Source organism: Phyllostomus discolor, chromosome 7 (assembly GCF_004126475.2).
Source record: "Phyllostomus discolor isolate MPI-MPIP mPhyDis1 chromosome 7, mPhyDis1.pri.v3, whole genome shotgun sequence".
In the NCBI taxonomy this organism is placed as follows: domain Eukaryota; kingdom Metazoa; phylum Chordata; class Mammalia; order Chiroptera; family Phyllostomidae; genus Phyllostomus; species Phyllostomus discolor.
In genome coordinates this window covers 117,322,151-117,340,181 of record NC_040909.2, presented here as the reverse complement: position 1 = coordinate 117,340,181, position 18,031 = coordinate 117,322,151, and the positions used below count along the sequence as shown (strand labels likewise).

Below are 18,031 nucleotides of genomic sequence, written 5' to 3'. Positions count from 1 at the left end.
AGCTATTTTGCACACTTAATAACCATGACTGGGATTGCCCTAAAAAAAACCCCCAAAACAATAGAGCCACGTAGAGCAGCCAGCTAGGTTCACTCACTAGCTCTGTCAGCTTTCTGCCTCAAAATCCAGATTCATGCCAGTGAATGATTACAGTTCTAGATTTAAAGGTTTGCTAATTGCTATTTTCAGATGAGAATGTTATATCATAGGAGTGCATATATCTTTTCAAATTAGTGTTTTGGATTTCTTTGGATAAATACTCAGAAATGGAATTGCTAGGTTATGTGGTAGTTTTATTTTTAATTTTTTGAGGAATATTCACACTGCTTTCAAAAATGGATGTTCCGATTTATAATTCTTTCAACAATGCATAGGGGTTCACTTTTCTCCACATCCTCACCAACAGTGGTTGTTTGTTGATTTTACTGATGATGGCGTCTGACAGGTGGAACGTGATAGCTATCTGTGGTTTTGCTTTCCATGTCCTTGGCGATCAGAGACTCAGGGCACCTTGTTTGTGTCTATGGGCCATCTATTTTTCCTCTTTGGAGAAATGTCTATTCAGGTTCTCTGCTCATTTTTTAATCACATTGTTATTTTTTTGGTGTTAAGTTGTATGAGTTCCTTATATATTTTGGATATCAACACCCCTATTGAAGGTATCATTAGCAAATATTCTTCTGAAATAAGTCAGACAGGGAAAGGCAAATACTATATGATTTCACTTATATGTAGAATCTAACAAATAAAATAAACAAAGGAAATAGGTATGAACTCACAGGTACAGGGAACGAATTGATAGTAGTCAGATAAGAGGTGGGTGAAGGGGGATAGGTGAAAAAGGCGAAGGGATTAAGAAGTGCAAATTACAAGTTGTAAAAATAGTCCTAGGAATATGAAGTATAAAATAGGTAATATAGTCAATAATATTGAAAGGACACTATATGGTGTCAATAACTACATATACACTGGACTTATTGGAGGACTTTGTAAGGTACATAAATGTCTAATCACTATGTTATATATCTGTAACTGACTAATATTGTATGTCAACTGTAATTGAAAATAAATTTTTTAAATGAGAATGTTAAAGCTGAATAATAATGAAAACACAGACAATAATAGTATTGTTAAACCATTGTCTGATACTACCCTGATAATTCATTGGAAAATATTTAATTATGTTTTAAAAATATTCCATTAATTGGTATTTTATAAACATTTTCATAAGCAAGCTATGACAGAGAAGTGTTTCCTGGCTAAACGCATTAATTAGATTCATTTGATCCCAAACATCTAATCTACACAGATGTGAACACAAGGTTTTCCCCCAATAAGAATTAGATATACGCCTCAATGGAAGGAAACACAGCAGAAAAATATTGAATCAGTAATTGAAAAAAGTGTGTAAAGACATCTTTACTTTTCAAAACGTTTAATTATTACTTAGAATGTAGTTAATACTGAACACGAACAGACTCTCTAAAGTAACAACTGCATCTCTGTCTTCCTCCACAGGGTTTTGGAAACCCCTCCGGTGAATACTGGCTGGGGAATGAGTTTATTTTCGCCATGACCAGCCAGAGGCAGTACACGCTAAGAATCCAGCTAATGGACTGGGAAGGAAACCAAGCCTATTCACAATACGACAGATTCCACATAGGAAATGAAAAGCAAAACTATAGGTAAGTCTTCCTTCCCTAGAGTGCTCAGTTGCCTTGGGCCCAGCCCACCTAATAATTTTAATGGAAAAGTGTGAAAAAAAGACATGATAAAAGTCATCCTTCAACTGAAAATCAGGTTGCTTGTCCAGGCATCTGATAAGGATATGAAAAGCCTTGTAAAGACTTCTTAAAAGCTTGGAATTCCAATTTTCACCGACTGATTTCTTGATGTTGTTTCAGTTTTTGATGATAAGGAATTAAGTTAAGCACAATATGAATAGTGGTGTTGTTACTGTTATAAAGTGTCAGTGGATTCATACATATAAAGCTGATGACAAAGAATTTACTCAACCTCAGTGGCTTGAAATAAGTACACTCTTCCTTCTGTCAAAAAAATGTTCTACTTATGCATTCCTTTTTTACCTTTCTTAAATTATGATTTTCACATTATTTTGAAGGTGATAAAAGAGGAATAAAATTTTATGTTTTTGAGTAATTGACATAAAAATTCAGGTGAAGCATAATTTAGATTTTTTTTTTTGGTAAATAATATAAAAGACAAAAATAAATCCAAATCATGGCATCAATATACACAGTTTATCATTCACGATGTAAAAATAGACAATCTATACACTTAATTGTTAACATCTCCGGTTTTTTCTATGAGTGGCTCATAGACAAAAAAACATTAAAAATGGCTGAGCAAGGAATGCACTATGGAACATTCACTTCACACCCCCTGTGTTAGTCTGTATTCCGGGAACTCTGCTGTTCACCAGCAGTTTTGCAGTCAGGAATGAGATCTCTAGTTTCCCAGATCTCACTGTCCAGCTTTGTTACGAAGTAGATCACTAAACATATGGGAATATATTTTAGTTGCTTTTATATCATTGCCCATTAATGCAACACCTGGCAAATAGCAGGTCATTAATTATTGTGTGTGCCTCAGTTTTGTCATCAGTAAGTTAGAGTTGCAGTGACTTTAAACTCTCAGTATTGTGGCTATGCTGCAAGGGTCAGGGAGACACAATTGTGTGCGTTAAAGGGCTGGTATGTTGCTGCAAGCAAAGTGCAGTGAAAGCAACCAGAGCCCTCTGCTTTTTTTCCAACTTGTGTGGCCCCCTCCTCATAGTTCAACTGTTTCTGCCGTTTATTTGTCTTTTTGAGAATATCATTCTTTAGGGCTTTGAATCTACAACTTTTTCATGAGCGCATCTCATTGTATTTTAATGAATTATGTATGGGATTGGATCCTTGGAGACATAATAATCATTTTCTTAGCAAACAGTGATGATGTCACCACATCAACAGAGGATGAGAAATAGATCTAAAGAGTTCACAGTCTCGTGGCGGGCGGGGAGTGAGGGTATACATAATGGCAATTCAAGAAACCAAAGAAGAGACATTTATAAAATGCAATGGAGTGTAAGAAGAAATGTTTCCAAGGAGGTCAATATTTTGAGATTTTTATAACAAGAAAAACCACTGTAAAACATCAGGGGTACTCTTATGTAAATGTTTTGACCTGAAACTTGAAACTATATGAAACTTGGCTAATGTCAGACAGCCTGACAATAGGACTAGCAAATAATTAGTCTAGTCTTTTTCTAGGCTCCTGAAGAATTTTCTTTGGTTCCTTTCCAAACTGTCTCTCAGTTCGTGTATGTGTGTGTTCATGCCTGTGCCTGCGCAGCTGGAGTGGTGTTTTGGGGACAGAGTCTTTGAGCAGGTTAAGGAGGACCATGGGCCTCCGAAGTGAGCTTTCGGGTGGATGGCATGACTGTCATTCTTACGCCTGCGTGAGGAAAGAGCACTGACCTCCTCTTTGAGTGCCCCACTGCTCTCAGTGAGCGGTTCCCGTTCCTTCAACACTGTGTGATGCTGGTCTTCACCCACGTGATGAAGTTCTGTCATCAAGAGGATGAATCAAGTCAAGAACCATACAATTTCACTCATGTGGTGGGATGTGAAGTGGACAGCAACAAATGAGCACACAAGACACACAAACAAACAAACAAAAATTCATAGACAGACAACAGTATGGTGGTCACCAGAGGGAAAGGAGAGGTGGGGGGAGGTTATAAAGGATACATGGGGTCAAATATATGGTGATGGAAGATTTAACTTTGAAGAATAAATATACAATGAACAATGCAGATGGTGTATAACAGAACTGTATACTTGCAACCCATACAATTTTACTAACCAATGTCACCCTAATAAATTTAATTAAAAATATTTTTTAAAATATTTTTTCCCAGCTAGAGTGAGGCATACACTCTGAGATTCCCATTCTTCTTTCTTCAGCATATTATGAACCTTGAAAATCAGAACTATAAACTCAGAAGGAACATCATAATTTAATTCCAAACCTCTGGTTTTAATGAAAAGAAAGCTGAGGTTCAGAAATATGCAATATTTTGCCCAAGGAGAGAGAAAGACTCAAATATGGGATGTTTGACTCCTACCTAGTTCAGTGTGGTTTCCCCTCTATCATGCTGCTGTAATGAAGTTGGTGGCTCCCGCCCTCTTTCCTGCCAAGAATCAGCAGAAAATAGGTCAGTAATCATCACTTTCTCATGCAATTAAGTATTAAGATTCATGTTGGCATCAAGTGGGAAATTAGAACTCATTAGAACATAATGCCTGTTCTGGTGAAAGCTTAGTTAAAATAAGCACACTGTGAAACGGCATGATTCACTCTCTCAAAGAAAGTCAAACAGAAGCTTGGAAGGGGGAAGCTACACCCTTGTGACTTCCCTCTCCACTGTGTCATCACTCACTCATGCCCAGCCCTGACTGTCGGGGGCCAGCAGACCTCACATGCCCCAGAGTAGCGCTCCACACCTCCAGCTTCGCCTTGGTGCCTTTCCTCCACTCGCTGGTTTTCTCTCTGAACTAGGATGCCTGGCCGAGATAAATTATTAAAAGTATTAATACTGACATTTGTATAGTGTTGTATAATTTATAAAATGACTTTTAGCACTTTATTAATTTAATCCTGACATTGACTTGGGAATATTTTTAGACACATTTTAAAGATGTAGAAACTGAGACTGGTCAACTGACTGCTCAAATTCAATTGAAATAAAACTGGCATTTATGCTAGATTTTTGTTTTACTTTTTTACATTTTCTGTATTTTTTCTCTTTCACATTAAGTGCAGAAGTTCTTTGAGGGTTTAATTTTTAATATCCTATCTTAACAGAAGTTATTTTTTAAAAAACTTGTAATAGCTGTAGCCATAAGTATAAATATACCTTGAAAAAAATTTTCCTCATGATCTAGACAAATGTTGACTAAAAGTAAGTGTTGTGAATGGACAGGTGAGCTTACAAATGTGCATGTAATGCACATATTTCTTTCTTTTATCTTCTAAGGAAATTCAAATGATTTTCTCAGATAGAAAAGGAAATCTAAAGAACCCAGAAGAATAAAGAAAATAATCAATAATGTAAGAGTGTCATAATGAACACATTATGTGAAGTAACATAATCAATATGAAATTATTAAGTACTTCCTCTAGGGGGGTAATATTATCTAGATTCTTGTCACTTGAGACCCAGACTATTACAGAGCATGCCTGCCCCCAGTCTGGATGCTCTCAAGTATATCTTCCACACTAGTGTGGGATGTTTTCTCTAAAAGACAGCCTGACTTGGTCTCCACCCCCCTTCATGTATTTCAACAACATTGAAGGATACTGTGCTGGATACTGTGATGCACTAACCTATTGCCTCCCTTCAGAACTGAAGTGCTCCTCCCCCCTCGTGGGTTGCTGGCTAACAGCTTATAGCCAAGGTCCTCTACCTGGGCATTGCCCGGGGCTGAAGAAAGCCACATCACCCGAAGTCATTGCTCTTCCCTGTGGACATTACACTCAATGACTTGTCGATATAGGAGTATATAAAGATCCCCTTGCCCCAGTTTGGGGCAATTCTGAAGCACCATCCAAGGTCCAGAACTGCACTTGAGATTAGTTGAGGTCTTTGGTGTGACCATGTGTGAGTCCAGCTTTTCCCTCTGCTCAATACTGCTTTCTTCACTTTGCCACTTGGATTGATCCTGAGAGGACTCCCCTGTAAGTCTCCCCACTGTGATTGCCTAGAAAAGTGCATCACCCTCGCTCTCAGGCTAATTTGGATGCCCTGTGCTCTCATATATTTATAACACTCTGTGGCTAACTATTCAGTACCCACATTCTGTCATGAACTCATCAACAAGTGGTTTGTTTTTATTTTTAAATAACTGTGTGTGCCCTTTCCCACTATGTGTCATTTTCTAGAGATTAAAGACTATTATTATCAAAATTCAAGATATACACCTAAATTAGCCAAATTGTTAACTGACAGTTAATTGCTAATACTTAATGAATACATACTATGCGCCTTGCATTCGTGTGCGAAAGCTGAGGCATTTATTTTGCACAAGGTCACAGGGACTAATATAAGAAGAAATCAAGATCTGAGCTTTGATCTCATAACTGCTCACCATATACTTATCCCTTAATAAAGAACAATCCATTAGTTAATTTATAGAATCAAATGCTCTCAAAAACATATTCTAAGAGGTGTAATGTTTCTCCTAATCCCATTTCTGTCTTTAATAATATGAATGTTCAGGGATACATGTCCTCTCTCTGGTTCTCAATTTTCTGCCTTAAAAATTCAAGTAATTATAAAGCTTCATACAACCAAGAAATTATTTCCTAGAATGCAATTACCTTTCTGTACACAATTCTTTTTTATATTATGGTCCTTCAATTCTTTGATAAATGATTAAATTTTGATCTCTGTAATAAATACTTCAGTAAGAGTTTCCATCAATTTAGGGCTTACAGTGACCTTTTACTTCTCTTGAAAACATTGCTATTCTCAACACCTAGATTTAACAAATATATAACCCCCACCACCAAGATAAATGCTTAAAAAATAACATTATTTGTAGAATTGGAAAGATGCTATGAACTTCTGTAAAGAGCTCTGGAGTAAGAATCAGATGATTTGAAAGCTATTAAATAATGAGGACTAGTTTCACTATCCACCAAACCAACTTCCTTGCATTAGTGCTGAGTCAAAGAAACAGAGACACGATGGTTGTTATGGAAGTATTCGTTATAAAATTTATATTTACACAAGTGTGAGATGAGCTGGAGAAGTGAATGTCTGGAAGGTGAAGGTAGGAAATCTGTGAAAGGGTCATTACTACTAATGGTTAAAAGCTGGCATGTGGTGGACAACTGAAAGCTTATAGGGAAATCACAAAGATCCAGCAGGTCCAGCCACCAAAGTAAGAACAAAATGGGGTAGATCTAAGTTAAACCGTTGCTTCAGTGTGGCTGTGTTACCTGGAGTTGTGCAATTCAGCATCTGGTGGTGGGTCTGGAACCATTCACAGCCTGGGGAAGGCAAGGAGGAAGGAGAGTAGAAGAGGGGGAAGCTGGGAACTGCTGGGCACCTCTGCCCTTGAGCATCACCATATCTGATGAAGGTCTAAGGGTCTAGCTGCTGCTGCACTTCTACCATCAGAATCTCACAAGTCCTCTTTAGGCCAGCTCTAACTTGGAGCCATCCAAAGGAGTGGATTCTGGGAAATGTAGTTCCCAGGTTAACCAAGGGGACAATTGCACAATCTAGCTCTACACTGTGAGCTAGTCACCTATTACTTTTGTACCTCAGTTTCTTTTATCTTTAAGTGGGAAAAATAGTCTGTCTTCTATTATCTCTGCAGCTCTGTTACAGGGACCCAATCAGAAAGAGCATGCAAACACATTTTGTTTGAACAAACTGATATCCCATGCCAATATGGAAGATATTTAGTCATTTGTAATGTATTTTTTATTAACCCAATACATTTGTAATTGATTCAATAAAAATTTTTAATTATATGAGGTCTGTCCAAAAGGTATCCAGCCATGTAATATGAAAAATAGAGACATTTACTGAAAAAGATACAAGACACAAGAAACAGTGTATATAGGAAAATGATGTTGCAGTCCCCTTTAAAGTTGTCACATTGGTACCTCACAGAGTTCTCCCAGTCACCATCAGCTGCCCTGTCATATTTTCTTGAATCTCATTGACAGTCTGAGATCTCTTCCCTTTCAAAGGTGATTTTAGTTTTAGGAAAAGCCAGAAGGTATCGGGCACCAAATCTGGGCTATAGGGTGGTTGAGTCACCTGGGTGACTTGATGGTTCACCAAAAACTGCATGAGATGCAATGCGTGAGTGGATGCATTGTCATAACGAAGCTGCCAATCACCGGGTACCCATAGCTGCAGCCTTCTGAATCATCTGAATAGTTTCCATGGAGGAATGTTCAAGCTTAATGCAAATTGCTTGATGCAGATTCATTGCTCTACTCACTCAGTTATTTTGAATGTGATGGCCACACAGTACACGTTCTACTGCTCACATGCTCACTGAACAGTGTCTGCCATCCCCACTGACTAGTATCATGAAGTCATAATTGTTCACACATGCACATTCCAGTCCACTCTCGTTGGCTGCCACGTTACATCCATGTCACAAAAACAATTCTCGTTATATTAACAATGGTTGGATTTTTTTCTGGACAGACTTTGTATATCTATATAAATCCACTCCCACATGGTTCCTAAAATAAATTTTCCCAAAGCATTTATATGTGTGAATTCAGGACCCAGTTTAGATACACTCATTGCATCTGTGGTCTCTTTAGTCACATCGAACCTAGAGTGGTCTGCTACACACCCACCATTAATATTTTTGAAGGAACCAGGTTAGTTTTCCTCAGAAATGTTTCTTTCTGGATTTATCTAATTATTTCTTTGTGATGAGAGTCAAATTAGACTTTTTTTTACCACAAGGCTATATAACTGATTTATACTTTCTCTTTTTCCAAGTCCAAAGGCATGAAAGTCCATGTTTTCCACTATTGGTTAGGTGAAGTTTCATTCAGTTGTTAAAGTTTTGCTTTTGTTTTTGCAATGGAATATATATTCTCTTAATGAAAATTATTACAAAATATCACAATGTATAAATCACATGAAGCATAAAGCTGATCTACTTTGGTTGAAGTGGCTACGGAGCCTAATATCAATAAAATATCCCTTTGTCCTTCCCCTTTCTTGTGCCTTGGATGTTTGCAGAGCATTGTTTAAAAACCAATGTATCACAATATTATAACTAAAAAAGTAAAGATTTTCCAATTGGAAATCAATTTAGTTGTACTGCTTTCAGGTGTAAAAGGCAAAAGAAAATTATATTAAAAATTTCTAGCCTCAACCCTGGCCAGGTAGCTCAGTTAGTTGGAGTATCCGAATACACCAAGGTTGCAGGTTCAATCTCAGGTCAGGGCACACACAAGAAGCAACCAATGAATGAACAACTAAGTGGACAACAAATTGATGTTTATCTCTATCCCCTCCCCCCTTCCCTCCCTCCCACCCTCTCTCTCCCTGCCCCCCTTTCTTTAAAATCAATCAATAAATAAAAATTTAAAAATTCTAGCCTCAGTAGAAAGGCACACTTTTAGTGAATGTATTTCATTAGATAAAGTGATTTTGTATGTTAATTTTTTCAGATCTTGGTTACAGTTTTTTCCCTAAATTTAAATTGTTTATGTCTTCATAGTATTAACTTGATTAGTAAGTTCTTTATCACATATAATATAATGAGAGGCTTATATATAACACCTCCTTTAAACCAATAGAAAATGTGCATTTTTATTAGTAAAATCTGAATGATATTTAACCATTGTAATGAGCATCTTATATTACAATTATAATCTTACTATAATATTTATAATGCAAAATTTTGAAATATTTTTCATGTATAGCTATGTTAAAGCCTTGTTCTAAAAGAGATTTCACATGGAGAGATTAATAGAATGTTTGAGACAAAATCGCAAAGAAAGAAGGCCTTGAAAATAATTTTGCCATTAAATATTTTCTTGTACAAAGTTTATTGGGGCCAAGGTCTTTATTGAGAAGTTTAATTTAGTGAGTAAAGCATTATATTATTAATCAAGAGACACAAACTCTAGACTGGATCTGTAGATACTTTTCTGAATGGTCTTGAACAAATTACTTCATTTTTCCAAGTCTGAGGTCTTCAGAAGTAAAATAAGAAGGTAAGAATAAAGTTTTCCCAATTTTTTCCAATTCCAAAATCCCTTTCTTAAAAAAATTATTAAAGTACTGCCATGTTGTGTATGTATTTTAAGGACAAAACAGATTAGTACAGATTGAAAAGAATTCTCTTGAGCCCACATGTAAATTTAAACCATGCAGTTTTATAGGTATTGCAAAACTTGTTTCACTCTTTTTAGTGAAATGTTTTTTATTTGTCTAATCCTCTGGGTTACACGGTCCTGGCTGGACCCAGTAGCAGATGTGTTGAAATGCTAGGAGGAAAAGTTATTTTTTTCCAGCATTCTTGGACTAATCAAGGTAGAAAAAAAATATATAGGGAATCTCCTGGCAGTCTCTACACTCTTGAATTATTAGCTCAGGTATAAAACTCAATGTTTTAAGCAGTTTTATTTGTATTTTCAAATTATTTCTCCAACTTGGGAGGTATATTATTTTTTAGACTATAATTTTTATTGTGGTTACTTCCTAAAACAAAGAAGGAATTGTTTTAGTCAACAACATTATATTTTATACTCCTTGACTGAGATATGTTCAAAAGGAAAAAGGCATGGTCATACAAAGTCACTTTGTACCTTTTTCAGGTCTTCTCAGGGTCAGAAAAATCTCTTGACTTTAATGCAGATTAATGTCTGTCTCTAGAGTCTTGTATTTTTCCAAGCTGACAAAAACAAATGCCCCAGTGCAATTAGGTCTAAGGATTCCCAGAGGATTCCTGCTCCGGAATGATTAATGCTGGGTGGGACTCAAGCAAGTGCTGCCCTAGATACTCACAGGTTGGTCAAGGTTGCTAGAGCCAGTTAGCCTCCAGGAAATAGTCTAGGGAGATGCCATGTGGTCCCCTGCTCTGGGTCTTCCTAGTGCCCTTCACCAATGAAAAGATGAAGGCTGTCTCTTCAATGAATGAATTATTCCTCATTTTTTGTTATGTGCTATCCTGAAATAAAACGTCCACAAAGATTTTAGTGTAGTCATGTATGTGTGTGTTTTTGCATGTGCATGTACACGTGTGGTGGATAGGGGAAGAGGTGGAAAGCAGTACACAGGGAGACAAGTAATTACAATGCAATGAATATAATAAGCTTACTAATGAATACGCAGAATCTAACCAATTTGGAGGAGATAGGAGGACCTCCAAAGGGTGACCTAAGTTGACATAAAAATGACAAGTTGGAATTAGCTGGAGAAATGGTTCAGAGTTGGAACTGGAATTGGAAATAGCCTGTGTGAAGGCTTGTAAGTGACACCCAGCGTGTCTTATTAGGAAGGTTATTTTTTGCAGCATTCTGGACTGATCAAGATAGAAATACACACACACACACACACACACCCCCCTTAAGCATAGCCTTAAGCAGTACCTTAAGTAGTATAAGGGGGAAATGAAAAAGCATGATGCTCAGAGCAGAGGAGAACCAGACAACTAGCAATAATATAGTAGCTGGAAGACTTTGGACTGGCAGCTAGTGATAGCCTCTGAAGACAGCCATCTAAAATGGTCTACTATCACATTGCAATCATTTTTTTCTCTCAATGTTTTGATTACCCTGTTCATTAAATACGAGCAACAACAATGTACAAGACATTGTGTGTGAAACAAAACCCCACAGAATTCAACCCCCTTCCTTTAGGAGTTTCAACTTCTTTGCCTGACTTGATATTCTGTATCCTTTAAGTCTTAACTCAGGCTATAGAGCCCCGCTTTTCAGATGGGCTAAGGAGCTCCCTCCACGGGCTCTCCATGGGCTCTGCGCCCATTTCTATCAGAGTCCTAATGTGCCACACTGGGTTGTACTTGCCTATTCCCTAGGAGGGCAGAGACCTCTCTAACACATTTGGCACATGTCTGGAGAGGAAGCACTTTCTAATAAACATGTGAAAGACATATCAACAAAGGCATTTCAACAAACACAGCTGATTTTGATCTAGATGCCAGAAATTCAGAGACCAGGAAGACAACATTTCTGTCCCCAGATGTTTATGGTATAGAATGGCAGCGTATTATAGTTTCCATGTCAGATTTTTAATGAAGCGCTCTGTGCTTTAGTTTCTTGGGCTGTTGCTTGGATGAGACTCATTTCCCTGATGTATTCAACTGCTGGATCTTCAGTTTCTTTTTTCTCTTCTTTTCTTTTCTTTTCTTTTCTTTCTTTTCTTTTCATTTCTTTTCTTTCATGAGATGTACAAGAATTTTTATACTGTGTGGTGCCAAGCAAATGAAATAAAATGTTAATAAGATAGACACACCACATACCTAACTCCATGGGCCAACCGATCCTGGGAAAAGATATCATGTTACTGGCACTGATAAGTAATTTGTGGGTTTCAGGGACTAGGTACTCTGCCTGCAGTTTTGATAGCTTGATTTTATAACGCACCATGGGTGAATAACTGAGAGCTCAACAGAAAGTTCAAGATTTAGTTCATTATATGTACTTCTAATTTTTCAATTACAGATTACATTCAATATTCTTTTATATAAGTTTAAGGTGTACTGTATAGTGGTTAGATAACTCTATACTTTACAAAGTGTACCCCCCGATATTTCAAGTGCCCATCTAACTCCATACAATATTATTACAATATTACAATATTATTGACTATATTCCTAATGCTGTACTTTACATCCCCATAACTGTTTGTAACTATCAGTTAGTGATTCTTAATCCTGTCACCTTTTTTATGCAGACCCCCAACTCTCCTGTCCTCTGGCATCCATCAGTCTGTTCTCAAGAGATATTCCTCTCTTTCTACTTTGTTAATTTCTTAATTTTGTTCTTAAATTCCACATATAAAGGAAATCATACAATATTTGTCTTTGTCTGGCTTATTTCACTCAGTGTAATACCCACTAGGCCTATTCATTGGCTGTCGCAAATAGTAAGATTTTATTCTTTTTTTATAGCCAAGTAATATTCCATTGTGTATATACATCATGGCTTTTTTATCCACTTGTCTATTGATGGGCACTTGGGCTGCTTCCATATCTTGGTTATTGTAAATAATGCTTCAATGAACATAAGGGTGTACACATTTTTTTCAAATTGGTATTTTGTTACATTTTTAGTAAAAATTTTTAAGTTATGAAAATAGCACTATAAAATATTGATTACCCTATAAATTATATACAATCCATTTTCTCTCTAGATGATTTGTTTCTTTTACAAGAACCTTTAGAAGTAGCAAAATTAAATGCATCAACTGCAAACCCTATGTTGACATAGCATCATAACGTTCAACTTTAATATTAATTGAACACTTACTCCATTCCAAATATTTTCAAAGTGATGTGTCTCTTTTGGGATTAACATCACAAATGCCAATATTTATGTTGTTCTGCTCATGCTTTAATAAAATCATTAAAAGCACTGTTCTATCAATATTACCTGCATCAGTTAGAAGTTCAAATAAATAGCTGGATAAAGAATAATTTTGGTCTTATTCACTTTTACCTGAAAATAAAAAACAACTTCTTTTTCTTCTCATGCCCTTATGAACAATTCTAGAGAAAATTTTCTAGATGTGAAGATCAGAAGTCATTATATAAATAATTAGAGGCCATATTATTGTTATAAAATAATTATTCCAATGTACTATACTTTAAAAATAATAGATGTGGTTAAAGATCAAATAAATAGTTGTACCTGCCCTGGCTGGTGCGGCTCAGTGGATCGAGTACCGGCCTGTGAACCAAAGGGTCGCCAGTTCGATTCCCAGTCAGGGAACATGCCTGGGTCGTGGGCCAGGTCCCCAGGAGGGGGCACTCAAGAGGCAACCACATATTTTATGTTTCTCTCCCTCTCTTTCTCCCTCCCTTCCCCTCTCTAAAAATAAATAAATAATATCTTTTAAAAAATGGTTGTACCTATTTATAATCCTATTTTTAACATACACATAGTATCCTTAGGAGAAGAATTACATCTAAATGTTGTATGCTTCTTTAACATAACCCAATTAGAAGTTATGCTGATAATTAGACACATTAAGTCATTAATTTTTGGTTTGTTAATTAATAATAATTATTAAATATGTAGTTGTCCAATATCCATAATTGTTTTATTTCTCTTTTAACTGGATATAGTTTTAATCTATATAACTTCACTAAACTTACTTTTCTTAAAAGTTGTTATAATTCTTTTCAAATTATACTCTGCATTCATTCATTATCCATCCATCTAGCCAGCTAGTCAGCCACCAAACACTTATCATGTTACTATGATATCCCTGGTACTATGCAGTCATTTCCAAACCTGAGTGTTCAAGTAGTCAACTGGAGTATTTAAAGTGTACATTTCTGACTCCCACATGCAGAGATCCTAATCCTGGGGTAGGACACAGATATCTCAGTCCTACCACGTACACTCAGGTAACGCCAATGTAGAAGCCGCACTTCAGTGACACTAGAAGGAGATCCCATGTTTGTTGGTCTTGTTGGGCTAGGAGTTCCGGAGGAGGGAGAGAAGATGTGGGATACTTGGCTGGAAACAAAACTTCTAGCTGCAGTATGGATTAGCATGCCTGGTTGGGTTTTTTTGTTCTGTCCTGTTTTTGTTTTTGTTTTTTTGTAGGATTTTATTTATTTTTTAGAGAGAGGATAAGAAAGGGAGAAAGGGAGGGAGAGAAATATTGATGTGCAAGAAACATCTAGTGGTTGCCTCTCATGTACCCCCAACTGCAACTGGGGACCTGGCCCACAGCCCAGGCCTGACTGGGAATCAAACTGGCAACCTGTTGGTTCTCAGGCTGGTGCTCAATCCACTGAGCCACACCAGCCAGGGCTTGTCCTGTTTTTTGATCAAGGACTTACCTTTTTAAAGATTTAATGGAGCAATGGATCTTCTCTTCAGACTAAATACACAGACCCAATATTTTGCTTATATTCATGTGTGATTCAGCTCCACACTCACGGTCCCTGGGTGAGAACCCTTATAAATAGGCTATCTGTGGGCACTGAAGAAAAATTGTCAATCCCCTGGGATTTAGTTTGAATGGGGTACATGGGAAGAGAGTGAAGGGGCCAGGAAAAGCTTCACAGAGGAAATCCTTGGAGATTTGTGAAATATGAGTAAGCGTTCATGAGGAATGCGTGCTCATATTGGAGGGTTGTGGCAAAAGGGGAAGGTCTTTACATTCAGCCAGAAGGAACCATGTGAACAGAGACCCAGAAGTAGAAGGAGCCTTCCCCGGGAACAGCAAGTGTCTTGTTGTGCAGGGGTTCACTGTGCTGCAGAAAACAGAGGGCCATATTCCATGATAGGGAGTTTGGACTCTATCTTACACTGATCGCGGAGAGAAACAAGCACTCGGATGATTCTGGTCAACAGAAGAATCTGCTTATGCATGCTGGAGCCCTGTTTGTAGAACTTATAGCAACACAGTGTCCAAATATAACAAGAGAAAGTATTTCCTCTTTGCAGAGAAACCTCAGACAACATCTCTCAATGGTTTTCAAAATTCTACTCACCCTTTCCTCTCTCTCTGTCTTCCCCTCGAGAAAGTTTCTTGCTGCTCTTTAAACAGAAATAAAAATAAGAACAAGCCTACCTCCCTTGAGCATGTTTATACGAAAAAAGTCACTAATTTCAGTCACAAGTTTTACGATGTCTTGACTTAATTTTTGGTAAAAAAGCAAACCCATAAATGCTCTGAGATGGCCATTGGCCTGGTCTTTTAGGCACCAGGGGAGGGCCGAGTCCGCGAGCCGCTTGCTCAGAGCGAGCAGTCAGCCACACGCGACGCCGAGGGACTTGAAATACATTTAAGAGACTGTATTTTTTACAGGGGTCTTGGTGCCATGTAATTCATTTTGACACTAATTTTTTAATGTATTCTTAGAAAAGAAGGGGAATACTGAGAGAACTTTATTTTACTCAGAACTAAAGACAGACCACTTCATTGTATTTCTGAGCTTTGGGAAATATGGTTTCATTGTCACAGATTTCATGAAAATAGGTTAGTTTAGTTTTGTTTTGTTTTTAATTTACAGAATAGAGTGCACTCTCTCGTCACTATGCAAAGGGACTCAGAAATAACAGTATGTGAGTTCTCTGTTTTCTTTGGAGGAAGAATTTACCATGAGTTTTGAACACATGCAATCTTCATGTCCTTGAGAAACACTGAGAACTTTATTTGACTAGGGTTTTGAAATAGCAGTCATTGTTCTCAGTGTCAAGAATTTAAGAACTAGATGGTTGATAAATATTCATCAAAGTCCTACATTGCATTAATTTGTAAGTCAAGGGGGAGACATTAAAATGTATACCTTCAAAACAGAAATAGATGAGCCCTGGCTGGTGTGGCTCAGTTGGTTGGAGCATCATCCTATAGCTGTAATAGCTGCAGGCTCGCTTCCCAGTCAGGGAGCGGGCCTGGGTTGTGGGTTGGACACCCGGTCAGGGCATCTGCAGTCCCTGGTCCCGGCATGTATGGGAGGCATCCAGTTGATGTTTCTTTCTCGAGCTGATGTTTCTCTGCCTGTCTCCCTCTCCCTCTAAAAATAATGAAAAAATGTCCTCGGGTGAAGATAAAAAATAATAATACAAAGACTTTAATAGATGAAAAATTAGTGTATAATATATATATATGCATAATAAAACTAATATACAAAATATTAGTAATAGAATCAGAGAAAAAATGAAACTGGATTTTCTGAAGTTTTTCACTATTAGGGCTGATGTTTCCTGTAACTCGGGAAATTTACCTTTTTCACTAGCTGTGCAGATTTCCGTGACCCTCAGTTTCTTAAGCATTTTTTTCACACTTGCACAACTTTCACTGAACATGTTCAAAGACATGTAGTGTGTTTGTCTTGGGGCATCTGAAGCTTAGGAAGCAAATAAGATAATGTACACCTTCTTAGTATAATGGTTAGGTCAATATAACCAAATTCTGGGGACTCCCCAATGATCCAATTTCATCTGAGAACAAATGACACCAGTTAAGAAGGATGGAATGTGATAAAAAAAAGCTTTCAGAAAATACAGGTGAGAGTTATAGGTAGGTCATAAGAGTGATCTTTCAGGGACTTTTTGCAATATCAGATAGGGGTGAAGAAAGGGAAAAAAAAACACACATGGTGGATTCGGCCAGTAAAGCCTCCTATTATATGGCGGGAAAAACTTGGATTCTCAAAAGATTAGAATTCTAATTTATTAAAGAACAAAAATTTGAATTAAAGGATCACTAGTCAGGCATTTGGGTTCCAAATGAAGTAGACTTCAATCTTGGTTATCAGTCAGCAAAGCAGCTCTTTGGTTCCTTGTTCTTTGTTCTTGGTGTTTGCTTGCTCTATATAAAATGGAAAAAAAAATTCAAAGGAAATGGGGCCTTATAGGTTTGAGAAAATTGGTCCTTTTCCTATTTAATTTCTCCAGTTTATTGCCTACATGTATGCCTTAATTAGCTATGTCTCTATCTCATTATTTTCATTACTCTCAGTATGCTTACATGTGTCTACCAATGTCATAGCAATTGACAGTGGTCTAATTTACACTGTCATTCATAAAACTTATGTTTACTGAGCTATGGTGTATTTTATGGTTATTGGTTGGGGAAGTTTAGTTTCTTTGTCTATTTTTATTCATATTCCTCAAGTAGTTACTCTACATGTGACAGTCTTTTAAGGACTTCATATGCATTACCTCCTTTAATCTTCCCAATAAGGTTTGTGACTTTACTATTATCAGAGCCATTTTACAGCTGAGACAACTAAGGGTCAGAAAGGATAAGAGCTAGATTTCAAACCCAGGCAATTAAACTCCAAACTCCGTTCTGTTATACTGTCTCTCAAGACACAAGCATACTCTTCAGAAGCTGTTTTGTTTATGCATTTATTTTGTGGGGTCTGGGGAGAGGAAGGGGAAAAAAGGAAGAATGTTGGATAATGTTTTTATTGCCACTTATTTCCTTCATTCATACTAATTTTGTACTAAACCACCTATATCTGCTGAGCTTTATGTCTTTTTAGGTATTTATAAATCCCATATTCTTAACTCTTGATTAGCCAAATTGTATATTAATAAGTCTTTTAATCTTTCTACTTACATCCTCTCTTTAAACTTCTTTTGAGCTTTTTCTTCTACTTACAGATTTATATTTATGAGTATAGACCATTGTCCTCCAACTATCTATCATAAGCATTTATTCACTCATTGTTTCATAGGTGCACTGACTTTAATTCATATATTTTTCTATCATTTCTCACATTCTCATTGACAGGCTCTTGCAAATGCATTAATA

At 36.9% G+C, this 18,031-nt stretch overlaps 1 protein-coding gene across 4 annotated transcripts in view; it reads left to right on the top strand.

The window, feature by feature from the left end:
* The window catches only part of ANGPT1 (angiopoietin 1), a 229,660-nt gene that overhangs the window by 185,292 nt on the left and 26,337 nt on the right, over positions 1–18,031 (top strand). For 3 of the 4 annotated variants that reach the window (XM_028534010.2, XM_028534009.2, XM_036031352.1), the window contains exon 7: positions 1,519–1,685. In XM_028534010.2, coding sequence (XP_028389811.1) covers positions 1,519–1,685 — 167 coding nt within the window. Of the gene's footprint in view, positions 1–1,518; positions 1,690–14,069; positions 14,082–18,031 lie in introns of those variants that run through there. The other variant, XM_036031351.1, reaches the window with a different exon arrangement.